The following is a 16,385-nucleotide window of genomic DNA, read 5'->3' as shown; positions in this document are numbered from 1 at the left end:
TTGCAAATTAGATACACACTGAGGGCAGAGGGACCACTGTAATCAGCTCTTGTGTCCTCCTGCAGAAGTCCTTCCTGGGGTTATTCCTGCATCTGGTGACTTCAGACCGGTGATGGAGCTGAGGTGGGAGCAAAAGGGCAGCGGGGGATGCCTGAACACCAGGCTCCACAAGCCTGACTTCAGGGGTGCTGAGTGCGCAGAATGGCGACTGAGTCTTTGGAGCTACTAGGGCTGAGCTCTTCTGCAGTCGCCCTGAGATTTTGGGCTTTTCTGCAGGGAACAGGGGTGTGTTGCCACTAACTCCAGTGGAAATAGGTTTCCACTCTCTAGCTTTTAAGTTCTGTGGCACAGAAATTGCTAATAGGCCAGAACCCAAAGAATTGGTATTTACCTTCCCCCTCCCAAGAATATTTCCACCAGTCAGTCCCTGTTTCCCTGGTATAAATGGGAAGGGAAAACAAACTCTCCGAGATAAATATTTTGGCCATATTATATTTCTCTGTGTGTGGGTACGTGGAAAATATTTCTTGTTCCCATACAGCAGGCCTGTCTTGCCCTCACTCTTGGACGCAGCAGGCTTACTGTGTGTGCATCTGTGTGCATCCTTTCTCCTGGGGGCACGAAGAGACAAAGCAAAGAAAACCACAGAGGCGAAAGGCTTCTGTAGGAGAAGCAGTTGCTAGCCCAGCTCTGCTGGCAATGTCAGTAACCCTGCAAATGATCCCGCGCTTGGTGCGCTTCCAGGGTTGCAAGCGTGTGTGCAGGAGAGGACCGTCGGGAAGCCTTACACCTTTCCCCTCAGCCCTGCCGGTGGTGAATGAAGCATCTGGGCTAAATCTCTGCCCGCACCGGTGGGACCCGGCGAGCGCGCGCGACTGGCGGGGACTGACCAGCCTCTCTCCGTGCGGGCTGAGGTTAAACCCTGAGGATGGGGCTGGCTGGCTGGTGACTGGAGGATTCATTCCCAAGCCCTGTGTTGCTGCAATTCAATCCTTGGCTTGCTTTTGGAATAAGGAAGTACCTAATTTTAAAGCAGTTGGCTGTTACAGTCAGATCCCCTCAGAGACGCTTGCTCTGGCTGCAGATGGAGGTGTCTCGCCCGAGCATTGACTGTGCCTGGAATAATTGAGTTCAATTTCGCTTCCTCTATTTACCAAGCTGCAGCCACTCTTCCAAAAAGGAGGAAGAGAATTTACCCCCCCCCACCCCGAGAAAGAGAAACCCTCCCCCAGAATGGCAACAAAAAGGGAAAAAAAAGCCCTCAGCCATTTGGGCGTTTTGTGAATTTTAACATAAGCAGCTGTGAGCGTGTCTCCTGGAAAATGGAATGCAATAGGAATGAGAATGAGGGCTCGTGTCCATCTGTCTGTCTGTCTGGTAGCTGGGGGTGACGAGGGGAAGGAAAGTGCTCGCTGGCTATTTGGCAACGGCCTCTGCCTCCACCTCCCGCGCTGACAGGCGCCTCGCTCGCAGGAAAGCCGCTCGCTTTCTCTGCAGCTGTTATCAGACATGCAAAAGTATTTGAAGCTTTTTCTAGCTGGAAGAAGAAGGGGTGTGAAGAGAGTGAGGAGCTGCCTGGCCTCCAGCGGGGCGCAGGGTGGCGAGGCGGGCGGCAGCGAGCTCTCAGCCAGGCAGAGCTGCCCGGGGAGCAGCAAGCAGAGCATCTTGCAAGCCTGGTGCTTAGGCTGGAGGGGAGAGGGCCCTGTGCCTGCAAGAAGGAAAGATTGGAGTAGAGACTAAGGATGTGAGGAGGGTGTGAAAGTCTGGTTGTTGCCCGCAGCGAGCACCCTGAAGGTCCCGGGCTGGTGAGAAGCACTGTCAAGGAGGCTTGCAAAGACGTGCCCGAGTCCCCGAGGCATGGGGAGAGAGAGGGACAGCCCCGTCCGTACTCCAGAGGGACAGGTAGAGCTGGCAGAGGCAGCAGGCCTTGGAGGGCTCCTGTCTCTCCCCGCGGCTCCAGCCAAGACGTTCTGGCACTGGAGTTGGCACTCGTCTGTTTGCACTGGCTTGTGCGTAAGGAGAGACGCAGGCTCATCCCCGTGTGCTGGGGGCGTGCGAGCAGCGGCTGGCCCTCTCTCCACGGGAGGCTGATGGCCCTCGTGTAATTGCTGCACTAGGAGATGCGCATCGACTGCCCGGTGCTGGGCTGCAGACAGGGCATCGCTGGCTCCTTCCCCAGGAGCAGGCGGCGCGGCGGGAGGGGAAGCGGTGGTGCGGCTACGGGACTGGTGCGGAGGGTGAGGCTGGGAAGGGAAGGAGGAAGCTGGGAGCGGAAACGTAGTGGAAATGATTACGTAGCGTCTGGCTGCTTCTTGTGCAGACTGCTGTTGTTTTAAAAGCATCTTATTGCCACGATAACTTCCTCTGTAAATCCTGTCCTTTTCCTGCTACCTTGGACTGTGCTGGTGGCTTTGCCAACGAGCTAGCGGAGACTCGGCGTGCGGCTTTGCCGTTGGCTCTTTCTGTGCCTCCTGCCTCTGGCCTGGTGCGTTCCCCCAGGGAACCGGCCGCTCCTCCTTCTCTGAGCTTGTGCTCCCCGCCGTGATTTTGCTGCATCCCACTTTATCTTGTCGTTACTCGCAGAAGCGCTAGCCGACCTGCCGCGGGCAGGAGCGAAGGAGTCACAGCCAGGGGTTACGTCCATGGTGCTGATCAAACGCCTCAGGGAAAAACCTTAAGCCCTACAGAACAGATAATTTTGTCATGATAGACCCCTGGGAGAGATATTTTTTCTGGTAATTTGTTGTTTTGTGCCCTGAAGCATAACAGTTTATACCCCTCATAAACTCTTTCTCTGCCCACTATGATCATGGATGTTCACATAAATGTCCTCTTGATCTCTTGAGCTAAATGCTACCATGCAGCAGGGAGTTCCACAGGTTCATAATGCCTTTTTTCCCCCCCCTGAAGTGGCATTTTCTGGAACTAGGTTTCTTCCTTACTTGTTTCAGCATTTTTCCTTTCACGCGCTACAGTTGATACGAGTTACCTGGCTGGCATTTCTCTCACCATTTCTTATTCTCTGTGCCTCTCCTCCAGCTCCTCTCTCAGCTCCGGTCTGATTTTCTCCCCGCGTGCACGTCCTGTGCTGTCAGGCGCTGGCGACGCAGGGCGGCGGGGGGGGCTTTCTTCCACCCTTTTGGAACCCATCACCTTTGTCTCTGCTGACAGGGCTGGGACCTGAACCGCTGTTGCGTTTCGGAGAATTGACATATCGGCTTGAACTGAGCTGTGCTATCTTCAGAGTGTCGCAGGGCCCGTCACCCGTCAGACGCTGGGCCAGGAGAGATGCCCGGCTCCTGCGGTGGAGTGGAGGGCGGTGTATTCTGAGGCAGCGGCCGTGTTGGGGCAGAGCGATCCGATGGATATTTCAGGCTGGGGCGGATTGAAAGTGAACACTTGGAAAGAGCAAGGCGGTCTCCAGCGATTCACGCTCCGGCAAGGCAGCGGGCCACCAGGGAGAAGGGCTGGAGCCTGTTATCATTCGGAGCACGTAGCCAGGAGAAGGGCTGGGGGAAAGAAACCCACAGGGCAGTCAGAGTTTTCCGCTTTGCGGTGCGTGTGGAGAAACACTCCTTCAGGGTTTTTTCTTTTCTCTCCCCTTCCCCCATTTCTTCCCCGCAGCTGAAGAACATTAAACACATGAAATGCATTAGCTAGGATTTTTCCTTTCCCCTGCCCCCCTTTCTGAGCTGGGGACCTCCAGGAGGAAGAGGCCTATGAATTGACCCTGCCCAGTGCTTTAATTGACAGGTCATTAAAGATGAATGTGTGGCTAGAGAAAAATATTCAGATTGCAGGCTAGTTGTTGTCCGTGTGGGATTTTAATGATTTATGTTTCTTTCTCCTCCCCTCCTTCCTACCCCCCAACTCCAAACAATCCAGGCACCATGGGAGGTCTGTTTCTGGATGGTGAGGAAAGCCCTGCGCTGGAAGACATCAGCAAATGGACGGTGGAGGACGTCTGCAGCTTTGTGTCCAACTTGTCTGGCTGCACCGAGTACACTCAGGTAAATCTCTTAACAGCCTCAAGACCATCACGGGAGGAGCGTCCTCCCTGCAAGCCCCTATTCTCTCCCTCCCATCTGTGCCTATTCTGTTTGCATCGGCCATCCTAGGAGAAGGTATATCTCAGAGCCCTGCAGGGCCTGAAGCTTTTTGGTTTTTTTTCCTAGTGGATTGCTAAATAGCTGCTGGCTGCCAGTGAAGACCCCGAGAAGGTGTGTGGTGGGCCTTGCAGATGGATAGCAATAAGGAGAGAGTCCAGCGGGAGAGGATGGGCGTAGGGGCAAGGTTAGGAGTGAGCATCTGAGCTGCAGGGTTGATCATGGTTAGTGGCTGTTAGTATCGCTTACCTCTCGCTGTCCAGCTCATGCTTTTAGAAGCTGCCCTGTGCTCTGTCGCAGAGCTGAACACAGCGGTGGCTTTGTGTGGGGCAGCCGTGCTGTGGGACGGGCTGTCGGGCAGTCCCTGCATCGGGCTGGGCAGCTCGCCGTACCAGCCAGCCTGGCACAAGGTGCCGCGTTCTCCTGCTGCACCCAGAGCGTTGCGAGGGCAGAGCGGGGCTGTGCGAGACCCTGCCCGCGCAAGCGTCAGAGTAACCGCCGTGCTTACGCTGTAGAGTGATGGCAACTGTGATTGTTAAGCTCCTTATAGCAGAGCTGAAATATCCACCGGTACTGGGGGTTTCATAAAGCCTGCTCAGTGTGAGGTCGTGAGGTGCAATACAAAAAATAACCCTGTGTTTTTGGCTTCCACATCTGCTAGAGTCCATTATAAATGCCCCATTGAGAGAATGCACCAACTGCGAAGGCACAGATTCCTGAGCTGTCTGGGACAGCCTCGTAAAGAGGATCTAGTGTGCTTAGAAGGGAGGGACTGAAAGTAGCAGAGATAGAGAGGCAAAAGGCCAAAGTTTGGGACAATCCAGCCTTTCAGCAGAGAGACATCCTAGGCTGAGAACAGGTCTTGAAAGGGAGGAAGGAGAGCAGGAGTTGGGCTTTCCCGACATGCCACTTCAGGAGAGGAGCTTCCCTGACTGACAGCTAAGGAGTGCGAAGCTGTGCTTTGACATCCAGGCTGGCTGAAATCCGAGTTCTAAAAATCTGCTGCCTCGTCCTCTGTGGCCCTTGCTGCCTCTCCCTCTGTTAGTTGCATTAGGCAAGCATCCTCGCCCAGAACTCGTGCCCGCCCCCAGCCGTTTTGAGAAAGGTAAAAGCTCAGCACCCCTGCTTCTGCTGGGACGGCCTGCTGGAGCGCAGCGTGCAGATCTGGCTCTAGGGAAGCGATTCCCTTCAGGTTATGCTGATTTGGGAGTGTGCCGCGGGGAGAGGTGCACGCTTTTGCGTCCCTACAGAGGGGACGGGGAAGAGAAAAACCTGGAATTGCCCCACGCCTCCCCCTTCTTGCTCAGGTGACGGGATAATGTGCTTTCAATCTGAAGTCTGTCCTTCCCTGCCCCCTAACGTGATGGTAATCCCATCACAACGTGCTTCGTTAAAACCACCTGTAAAAGCCGTGCTGCTTTGGAGCAAACAGCCGCGCGTGCATGCATGCGAGAGGCCGTATTAGGACGGCGAGTGCTTGTTCGGGAGACGGGGTGCATGTAACATTCCCCAAGAGGAATGGCAGGGATTTGGGTAGGGCTTGGGAGTGGGTCAGGGTGCCTGGGTGTGTGGAGGAGGGAAGGGTCAGTTTGTGATTATGGAGAGATGGCGGGAAAGGACCCTGGTTAAAAAAAGATGGTGGATGGATGGATGTTCACGGGAGCGAGAAGCAGCAGGTCTGTGCGTGTAGAGCGGAGTTCGGGAGCTGGGTTTAGTGAGGATGATAAGGGGATGAGTGATGGGTTCAGGAGTGTCCATGGGTGGGCTGCAGTATGTGTCGAAGAGAGCTCAAGCAAAAGGCTCTAAAACCAAAATACACAGCTACTCACATTCTCTGTTACCCCACCCCAAGCAGAGTGCTCTTGCACTGGTGGTATTGCAGTTTGTCTGCATTGCCGCGTCAGGGAACGAAGACCAGAGTTGCCTGGAAGCTTCTGAATTAGGCCAGTAGGAAACGTGCAGAAATCTTTAACACAGCCACCTTGCAGAAGGATCATCCATTTACACCTTCCATGCCAGCTCCTGGTGTACCAGTGGGGAAGAAATCAATAGCTTGCTGAGACAAAGGTTCAGCAATCTTCTCAGTGCATTGCAAACAAAATGGTTTACGATAATGGGAGCTGCTGTAAACAGCCTCCTGTCGTGGCCTTGCTATGTTGCATTATGTAGGGGGTGCATGGCTTAAGGGATGATGCGTTTTTATGCACTATGGTTATACGCTTAACAGGTTTTTTACTATGTGAAAATGCCAGTGTTCAAGGGCGACCCAGCTCCGTGGCTCTAAACTGCAGAGCTGCCTGTGTTCTCTTCTCCAAAACCACAGCTGCCGGGGAGGTCTGGCACTGGTCTGCAGGCTTCTCCTGCCAGGAAAACCCAGCAAGAGTTTGGTGGTATGCTGTGCATTTAGAAACATGTCTCAGACAAACAAAAAAACTTCAGCAAAAACAAAAGTTGCCATGCCTGATCTCAGCCCTTGACAATATTCGGCTTTGTCCCCGCAGTGGATCAAGACCTGTGGGACGCCCAAGGGGGACGCTGTTCTCAAGTTAAGGCTTTTTGTGGAGGGTTTTAGTGCCGAGCGAAGGGAGGCTTTTGGCTCCCAGCCACATTGGCTTCAGAGGAAGGAAAAAGAAATTGGTGTAGTAAGTTTTGCTAGGTCAAAGAGCAGAAACACATGCTGCAGTCATGAGCAGCTTTGCCGGTGGAGTCCAGCAATAAAAAACACTTGCAACAGCTCAGCTGCCTTGGCTCTAACAGCTACTGCCACTCTCCAAAGGGACGGCTCTGGGCTAAGGTCTGCCGCTGAAAAAGAAGCCATTAGAGGAAATGGAAGCCCCCTCCCTTGCCGCAGTGGTTAGCAATAATAATGCTGTGCATAAGGCACTGCACGGCGAGACAGCAGGATCAGGCCCCACAGGCAGCTCCTTCGGGCGAGCACCCGGTGTGAGCTGGGGCGTGAAAAAAATGCTGTGGCGTAGAGGTGTGGTTTAGTAAGAAAAACCAGGCATCTGACCGACGTCTGCCGGAACCGAGGGGAACCTGCTGGCTAAGTTACCAGGTGATGGCAGTTTACTCTTGAAGTGTTGAGCCGTACGTCCAGAATAAACACCCAGCGGAGACTGGCGTAAGCGTAGCCCTGCTCTGTATATGAAGAATGGAGCAATAAGACCACCTATCCAGACCTTAACCTTTATAACACAGTACATATTAGGTGGAAAACTCTTGCATGACCCTGTCACTTGAAATAGATAGAGGCAAGACAAAGTATTTTTTGTTCCGTCCTTAAGAACGTGTTAAAATGGGATAGGTTTGCGTGGCTGGCTGTATTAGAACGTGTTCATATGAAACTGCTATTTTATAAGACTGTGCTAGCCCTGCTGTCATTTTTATTTATTAATCCGTGTTGCTAGAAGCGTTGGGGGAAAAGGAAGGGCTTAGTGCTAAAACAGACCGGTGAGAAGGGCTCATCCCCCCTGATGGTTGGTGTTCTGGGTGTCGGGAGTCGCTGCCAAGCAGCGTGGCCGGCTGCGTCCTCCAGGCTGCTCGCGTGTTCTAGGAGTGGTTGTAATACACGGCAGGCAAAGGAGGAGGAAAAAAAAAAAAGGTGCAAAACTGAGTGTTGCACATGAATCCATCTAACCTGCAGAATGTGCTCCACAGATCTGGTTATGTATTTTGCCTGGAGACTGTTTTGGGAATTAGCAGCTTTGAGAAGGAAATGCATGAACAAGCGAGTCCCTCCTTTTCAGTTGCATGTGCCTCACTGAAGACTGCAAATACTTTTGAAGTCTACTGGGTCAGCTTTTTCCAAATATCCACACAAGTGTGAGTGACCTAGGATTTGCCAAAATGTAGATTCTTATCTTTTCTCCGATGTCTTCTGCCCTTTTTGGAGTTGGGATAGGGCCCCTGGGCCTATGTCACTCTTCTTTCTCAAATCTGCTGTCATACGCTGTCAGCTGGGCTTACTCAGAACGTCGCACTTAGGTCAGCTATTCTGGTTGCTAAACCTGGGGACGTTCCCCAGAGAAAAAAACCACCTTCACGCCCATTCCCAACATTAAAGAAAAAAAAAAAAGAAAAAAAATGTATTGTTTTATCTAAACTGGCCCACCCAGCCCTAATTCACATTCCCACGTGTGTCTCCTTTTACGTGTTGGCTCCTCGCTGTGGATGCAGGACTGTACGTACCTCTCGTGTATTAACGTGGGCCGACCTCATCACTGAGGCTCTCGGAGGCCGCCTTTTTCTACGGCGCCCTTCCGTGCGATGGCAAGGCGAGCGCATCAGCTGCCTCACTGGCATTTCGCAGCCTGGACCTGTGCTCTGGTTTCTTGCAGGTATTCCGAGAGCAGGCGATTGACGGCGAGACCCTGCCCCTCCTGACGGAAGAGCACTTACTGAACAACATGGGGCTGAAGCTCGGGCCTGCACTGAAGATAAGGTCACAGGTAGGAAAATTTCCTATGTAGTAGCAAGTGGCAGGCTTTAAAGGTGTCCTAGCTGGAATAGGGCTGTCAAGAGAACTGGTGTATTGAATATAATTTATCAAGCAATAATTGTTTATTTATTTGTAATTCTGGTTTCAATAAAGCTTGATCCATCCTCCAAGATGTTCCACATTCTCACCTGGAGCCAGTCCCCTAACTCCTTCAGGAAGAAAACACGGATGGTGTTTAGTGCCCAGGGGCAGAAGCAAACAGTTCGGGACAAGTGGTGGGAGGGAGTAACAGGGATACAGTGGGAAACTCCTAAAATGGACCAGCTCCCGCTAGGAGAGACATGTTAGGCTGTTCCCACAAATACCGGCCGGGAAGGAAAAGCTGTAAACAGGCGAGGCAAGGTAGGTGGTTTCAAATTAGCTGAGCCTGAAAATAGTCATCCTGAAGTACCTAAAGAACCGGGTAAAGCCATCTCGGGAACCAGTTGTGTCTTTTCTCTAGACTGGACGTTAGGCAGTCCTTTTGCTGCTCATTTTCCTTGTTACTAGAGGGCTCTTGGCAGTTCTTTTTAGCGAGGCTTGAAGCACAAATGCATTTAATGCGTCTCAGCATCATCTGTTGATTACCTTCCCTCCCCAGTGAGTAATGGACCAGCGCTTTCCCTTCTCTGCTGTCCTAGTAATAGACTGCTGTAACATTTTTCTCTCTTGCTCGTCATAGCTTACTGGTCTTGCTGATGGGCTGTGCCACCCCCCACTCCCCACTTGTGCTATTCATTTGTATTTTGATACGCTGGAAGTAGAAATCGTATTTGTTGAGTTGGTCAAGTTCTCGCTTTTAGGGGACTGTACGTCCTCCTCAACAGAGGGTTGTGGTGTTGGGCCCTTACAGCGATGTTTCTTCTTCTCCAAAGACCCCTTTTCCCCCCTCCATGCCTTGGCGCCCAGGTCTCTGCCTGTAGAGGTCTGCTCTCCTGCAATGGCTCTGCTGTTCTCCTGCCTTCCCTCGCTGGCGGTCGTGGTGCCTTCCATTTCAGCTGCCTCCCCTTCCCCTCTGTTGGACTCAAATCTAGAAGAACATCTCCGCTAGCTTCTCTTTTTTTCCCATTTAATGATCAGAAAATGGCTTCTGACACATGTCAAGAACAGGCTGTTCTGTTGCGGTCCCGCGGGGATTAGGTCATGCAAATAGTTATGACAGTAACGTGCATGTGCACATACACGGGCTGCACAGATAGTAACTATTCTGGCGTAGGTTCCCTAACCCACAAGCTATACATTTGTTACATTATGTTAAAACAATAAGAGCAACTTTACTACTTTCCCTACAGCCCTCACTGTTTATGAGGGGTCTAATAAAAAGGTTCTGTGGGCAATTGTTCCCTGTGGGTCAATTCAGGAGGAAATAAAACTCTTATGTTTCTTAAAAACAGAGAACGCCAAATAGCGCTCAGACATTCTTAGATCGGATTTGGTGGGGGGAATATGAGATATGGGCTGAAACTAGAAAAACCCTGCTTCGATTTAATCAATAGTGTTTAAAGTTCTATAATAAGGCGTGGGGGGGGTAAGCGGGGAGCGAAGTCCTGATGTTGCTAACTGAATAATGCCGCAGTTGTCTGGTTTGAACACAAGCCTGTGTTTTTGTTTAAGCTTAAATGTGAAACAGCTGTGTAGGTGCTGGAAAGTTGTGGGGCCTTTGGCCCTTGCTGGGAGGCGAGAACTGCTTCAGGAGAGCTTTCTTGGGTCCTGCAGAAGGGAGAGGCTGCGGGCTCACCGGTTCCTGTGCAGTTAACAGCAGCCACCCTGTAGCCAGATTTTTTGTTTTTTTCTCCCTCCCGCTGTTGCCCCCCCTGTCCCCCCCTGGTCCCCAAAACGCATCACGGGAGAAGGGCCTGCACCTCTTTAGTCTGCGGGACGTGATCCAGGGCGGACCTTGCGGCTCCAGCTGTACTTCGCTGCCACGCACCAACGCGCCCAGAGTAAGAGCTGGGGAGCACGACTGCAGGACAGAGTCCTTCAGGAAACAGGAGAGAAGGAAACCTTCCCCAGTCTGCTCTGGGAGGTCACCAAGGGGATGATTTTTGATGGAGTGGGAAGGGTAGCTCTTCTATTTGCCGTTCGCTTTGGAGTACAGAACCGGGGCTTGCTGCAGGAAAACGCAGCTTCTGTGGATTTCTGAGGACAGTTTGTGCACGTTCTCATCCCTTTTAGTCCCCCCTGCATTTATTGCCTCCTTTTTTTTTTACTAGGTCGCCAAGAGAGTGGGCAGAGTTCTGTACATGGCAGGCTTCCCCATGGCTTTCCCACTGCAGCCTCCCGGTTTACGGCCTCCGGAGCGGGACCTGCCCCCGGCTGATCTCCGGCCGTCCTCCACAGGCAGCGTGGCCTCCCCTTTCAGCAGCGGCCTGCCCTCCGCCAGCCGCGTCTCACCAAAGCAGGAAAACGGAAACCCCTCCATCATTGCTGGGATCAATGACGCCACGAAACCTCCATCTTAACTGCAGGACAGCTCTTGACTGCTTCTGGGACTGAGATTCAGTTGAACAACTGAAGGTAACGCATTTTGAGAGACCAGGAGAGCCTCCCTCAGCAGCGTGAGACACAGGAGTGAGGAAGGGAGGTTTTTAATTTTTTTGGATGCATTTGCTTTTTGTTTAAAAAGAAAACAAACCACAGAAGTTTTAAAAACTGTAAAAAGGGAAGGAAAGAAAACAATCCAAAGATGTACTGAGACAACACAAGTGAAGAGAAAGAAAATGATTCTGGCGGATGGCAGCAGCATCCCCATTCCTTTTCACACCCCTTTTGCTCACCAGTCTGGGAATGAGCGCTTTTCTTTGTCTTCAAAGAAAGAAACATGGCTTTCAGGAACTTCTGGGTGTGACTGCAAGCAGGGGAGGGGAACAGGCACTGCTCCTCCCGATGGTACTCAGCACCCCTGAGCAAAAAAAAACCCATCAAAAATGAAACCAACCACCTTCCCAAGTATCTCCTCCTCCCTGGAAACTGTACGCAGTTCCTCATTCAGGTGTCTATGCATCTCTAGCAACTTTTAAAACAATACCAAAGACAGACAAAAAGGAAAAAAAAAAAAAAAAAAAAGAAAAAGAAGAAGAAAAAAAAAAGGCAAGTTCCGGTCCATGTTTACTTCAGTGTGGATGGTACGGCACAGGCGGCTCAGCGCTGTCCCTGTCAGCACACACAGAGAACGGACTCTGCCTGTGCTCCAGCCCTGCAGAGGTTTTTGTTTGGTTTTTTTTTTTCATTAGATGTTTTGTTTTCAAGAGAAGAAGAAAAGAGTATGTGCTTTGGTGGGAGGAGGGGTCACAGGCCTCACTCCAGCGTGGCCCCTTCCCTCCTTCACGTGTACAACAGACTCGTTTATACATTTGGGGTGGGTTTTTTTGTTCGTAGGGTTGGTTTTGTTATTTTTAAAGCCTTGTTACAGAGGTGGATGTAGTTGCACATTCTGGCCTGCTGTGGACCATGAGACAGATACCTGTGCGTTCCCAGAGGAGGGGGAGGGATGCTGGGGGATTCAGGCTAAAAACAGTGGGTAGAGTTCTTACTACTGTGAATGAGATGGTAACTCCTGGGGGTGACCTCCTGTGACTTGTACAGTTGTGAACAACAATCACATGTGGTACTTTTCTCTCTCTCTCTCCCCCCCCCCCCCCTTTTTTTTTGGTTAAACGTTGCACGTGCTACCGTTTTTCTTACAAAATAGCTTGGTGGTACATTAGCTTCTTTATATTGTAAAAAAAAAAAAAAGTCATTATCCATCACATCACGATAAAAATGCTTTCCAGCAATCAATTTAAATAAAAAAGAAAAACACTTAATTTACAAATGGTACCCGGCTTCCTGAGCTCCTTGGAAGTGGTTGCTTTACCTAAGACGTCTCCTTTCGCTGTGCGTGCGGGGGGCCGTATGCCTGCCCGCGGGGTGGGTAACTCGGGGGGCGCTGGAGCGGCTACAGCCTGGGGGTTAGCTCACAGCTGCGGGGGGGCAGACAGCACCTTGCCCAGCTAAGTCAGAGAAAGGAGAAAAAGCAACTCCTTTCCCTTCTGGAAGAAAAGGTAAGTTAAACCTTTTTCTTACAATTCTCACCTTTGCAGTCACAGCCCAGGCTGCCATACCTAACTGCCCGAAGACAGAGGCTTTACCAGCCATAGGGAACCTCAGTCTTGAGCACTCCTGAAACCCCTAAGGAAGCAGCAGGTGCTTTGGCCCTCTCGGAGTGGGCTATAAATGATAATAATAATGATGATGTTAATAATAAAACTTTATTTCTGAGGTTACTTCCTCCCCCTTATGGGACAAAGAGTATCTGGATGCATGTCTAGGGAGGGCAGGTCCAGTAATTACTGGAACTGCAGTTGGGAAGAAGAAACCCTCTCTATCTCCAAACCGTAACAGACTGAATGAAGCAGACACCCCACAACACCCTACTACAGCAGTAATTACCTGTGCGGTAATGATGTCTGGAAGCGGGCAAGGAGCAGTACTCAGCGTAGGACAGGAAGAGCATAATTACCTCTTTACGTACACCGAGTTGTTAGCACTCACACATGTGGGCGAGAGGGAGACCACTAGCCAGGCTACAGTACACTCGGGGTTTTAGCTGCAAGAAGGCAGTGTTTCTGAGCTGTGGTTCTTCTGACGCCATGGAAATAGAACTTAAAAAAGGAAAAAGGTTGTTCTTTTATTTTTTTTAAAAAAAAGCATCTTGGCCTCTTGTGATGTGCAGGAGTAAGGATGCCTGGAGGGGAACATGTAGGCAGTGCAGAGGCAGCGACGAACACGTCTGTGCAGGCAGCTTGGCCACCCCCAGCACTGGCAGACAGCTACTGACCCCACTGAATGGCGGTGGAGAACAAAGATCACGTTTAGTCCTGGCCCTCTATCTTCTTTTCCAAAAATCTGCATTAACAAATATAGCAATGCTTTGAAAGGCACAGTTAATTTGCAGGAGCGATTCTGTCAGATATGCCCTAAGAATACTTATCTTTTCCTACCTCTCTCAGCAAATACCCTCTATTTCCAGTTTATTTTCCAAAGAACTATGTTTCCTAGCTGCCAGTCCTGCAAACGAACAGTGCTCTCAAGAGATACGCTGTTGATATTTTCGCAGCAGATCACAAATTGCCCTTACCCACCTTGAGCTACGCAGCGTCCTCCCACAAGCCCCGCTCCTACAGGAGGACACCTAATGAGCTGCATCTAGAAGCTGCCCCGGTGATGCAGAGGTAATAACGAAAGTCCGGGTGCCCACGACAGCCTGCAATTGTCACTGCTGTTTTCAGGCCTCACAGAACAAAACTGTGTTCACCACCAGCATCGGCAGCTAGGACTGGCCCTAGAAAGAGGTGATTTTATGTCACTACGGATCAGAACGGGGCTGTTACAACGCATGGGCTCAGACTTGTCCCGTGTTTTTGCTAGGCAAATGTATCCCACGCAAATCCAACAGCCATCACAAAATGAATGCATGTTTCCTACATCATTAGTTTTGCCTCTTTTTACTCCTTCCTGCCTGCACCACCTCCCGTTCCCCCCCATATCCTAAGGCACTTACTTACAGTTAACGCCTTTAGCATACTTACATCCAGCTTGATTGAACTGCCTGAGCTGCTTCTGATGTTACCGATAAAGGCTGCCATTTGCAGCGCTGAAACACTCTGTGCCATCCTTAAGAACTTACTCCTTGGCAAAAGGGGGTTTGGTGAGGGCCCCAGAGCACATACGGGGCAACGCAGGTGGCTGGCTGAACGGACGGGAGGACCCTTAGACAAAAGAACTTGTCCTTCCCTTGGTCAGCTCACTCACGGGAGCTGAAAGTGAACCCTATGCTATTTAAAGCAGCAGATTTTAATGAGGGCTTTTTATTACCTATGCTGAGCAGTTTTACTGGCCTTGACGTGACCACAATTTTATTGTTACCAAAAACATAGCTGGTAGAAAAAGCTTGAAAGTCCAAGTGGCATCTCTGCAGTGTCACTGAGAAAGTCCTTGGTGGCACCCGGGATGGCCGCCCACCCTCCGTGCTCCCCAGCGCTCACCACCTCTTTGAGACCCAGCTACTGGTGCTGAAGGCTGCGTGATCCAGTACGCAGCAGCTCCGTAAGGGCTAAGCCCGGAGGGGGAGGCTGCGAGGGTGCTCAGTCATCATCAGAGAAAGCCAAGTCCTCCACAATGTCCTCTTCTCCTTGGGCTAGCTGTTCGAGGTCGGAGCGTGACATCCCGCGAGTGCAGCTCCTCTGCTTCTGTGACCCTTGGGAAACCCGAGCAGCTTCCTTGCCTTCCTCTGTGGGTGGAAAGAGCGAGAGGTGTAAATCCTGCTTTACTGGGAGTGAGGCGAGTCGAGGCAACTCATTGCTAATTAATCCCAGACACTCATTAATTTATCGGCGCCACTGCAGCTCCCAGATAGCGGCAGGAGAGCGCTGCAGGGTGCTCAGTACAGCACTGGCTCTGAAGCACTTGGGGCGATAAGAGAGAAGACATAACCAACTGCTGTGCCTGAGGCAGAAATGCAAAAAAACCCCCAAAAAAACCAGAAGTGGGGGGCACGAGCCAGGCAGTGCCTCCAAACCTTCAGCCCTCACAGCTCGGGTCAGTCTTCCTCACTAGAGATGTCAGGCTGGGCGTTAACAGCTGAGAGAAAGGAGCTGTCACAGGTAACCGCAAGACTCCCAAGTGCAAAACTAGCCCCAAGCTCCGTCCTTTTTGAACTGATATTGTAATAGTGGGGAGCACAGGTGAGAACTAGGGGCTGTGCAGGACTGTACATGTCCTCCGTCCCAGTGCCCTTAGCTCTCATTCCAGAAGTGTGGCTCGAGCTTCCTACACCTTGCTTCCAAAGGGGGCCCTGCAGACCATCTTTCTTAGGCTCTACCAGCAAAGTATCTGCTCAGCACCAATGCCTACCTGCGGTCTTACACCCACAGCCTCTCAGCAGCACTCCCTGGATCAGCTGCCGGGCTCTGCCAGTTCAGCCCACTCACCAAAAAGGACAAAAAGCTACCTCTGGCTGCCCAGGTCGGGGGCTGGATGCTCACTGTGCTTCACATCTTTCAAAAACCGCACTGGTGACACCAGAGCATCAGGACCAGAGAAGTGCCTCTCCAGAGTTCTCCCCTAGGGCTCTGGCTTGCTGGAGGGTGGGAAGCTGTCACGGACACGAGCTCCTCGCTGACCGACCAGGCTGCGTGCATGTGTGTTTTGGTAAAAAGCACACCAGGAACGCTCAGAGGTCGCTGCCTCTACACCAGCGTATCCAAGCACTAAGAGACGCTGCTGGCTCTACGCCGTGCTCCCACAGCCCGCAATGAAGGAAGCTGCCATGAGGGGTGAAGGAAGGAAGGCTCAGAGTTCCTGCCCCCCCAGACACCACGGAAGGGTGCTTTTCCTTCAGCTTGTCTGAGTACTCCACTAGGCAGAGAGGGAAAACTCCCCCTCTTTATCCTTTACAGCATTGTCAGAACATGCATCAAATACCCATCTATTCTCGGCGCCGAGGTTTGGGTGTGCATGCCAAGCCACAGCCATCTGCCATGCTAAATCAGTCAGATTTTGCTCTCACTTGGACTCTTTCCCCCCTCCTGCTCTCCCTGCTCCCCAAACGAGTAAAGAAAGCCTGCACACAGGAGCTTTTGTGGCTGTTCCCCACAACCACACATCACACCCAATGGCATGCTGAGGAGCAGAGGCTTGGCACTCTAATACAAAGGCCTAAGCAAGTGGCACACAAAAACCAGCAAAGGAACACCGCAGCAGCCAGAGCCCCTGGCAGGCCCAGCTTCCGTCTGCTAAGTTAGCAGAGTGACTTGGCA

General features: G+C 51.6%; 2 protein-coding genes across 6 annotated transcripts in view; one reads left to right on the top strand and one right to left on the bottom strand.

The window, feature by feature from the left end:
• SAMD11 (sterile alpha motif domain containing 11) overlaps positions 1-11,204 on the top strand; it is a gene marked incomplete at its 5' end in the record, with an annotated part of 125,574 nt that extends 114,370 nt beyond the window's left edge. Inside the window, 3 exon segments of the mRNA XM_082329064.1 lie at positions 3,886-4,010; positions 8,447-8,557; positions 10,800-11,204. Coding sequence (XP_082185190.1) covers positions 3,886-4,010; positions 8,447-8,557; positions 10,800-11,048 — 485 coding nt within the window. The 3' untranslated portion in view covers positions 11,049-11,204.
• Positions 11,179-16,385, bottom strand: part of NOC2L (NOC2 like nucleolar associated transcriptional repressor) — a 56,163-nt gene continuing 50,956 nt past the window's right edge. The window contains exons 19-21 of one of the 5 annotated variants that reach the window (XR_014230053.1): positions 13,018-14,857; positions 11,364-11,488; positions 11,179-11,196 (exon numbers count right to left, since the gene is read on the bottom strand). Coding sequence is in view for 1 of the 5 variants with exons in the window: in XM_082329065.1 (XP_082185191.1) it covers positions 14,712-14,857 (146 nt within the window). In the remaining 4 variants the exon portion in view is untranslated. Of the gene's footprint in view, positions 11,197-11,363; positions 11,489-12,764; positions 14,858-16,385 lie in introns of those variants that run through there. The other 4 variants (XR_014230054.1, XR_014230055.1, XR_014230056.1 and 1 more) reach the window with 4 other exon arrangements.

This window comes from Platalea leucorodia (genome assembly GCF_965183815.1).
Source record: "Platalea leucorodia genome assembly, chromosome: 17".
NCBI classification, from domain to species: domain Eukaryota; kingdom Metazoa; phylum Chordata; class Aves; order Pelecaniformes; family Threskiornithidae; genus Platalea; species Platalea leucorodia.
This window is presented reverse-complemented; position numbering and strand designations above follow the sequence as displayed.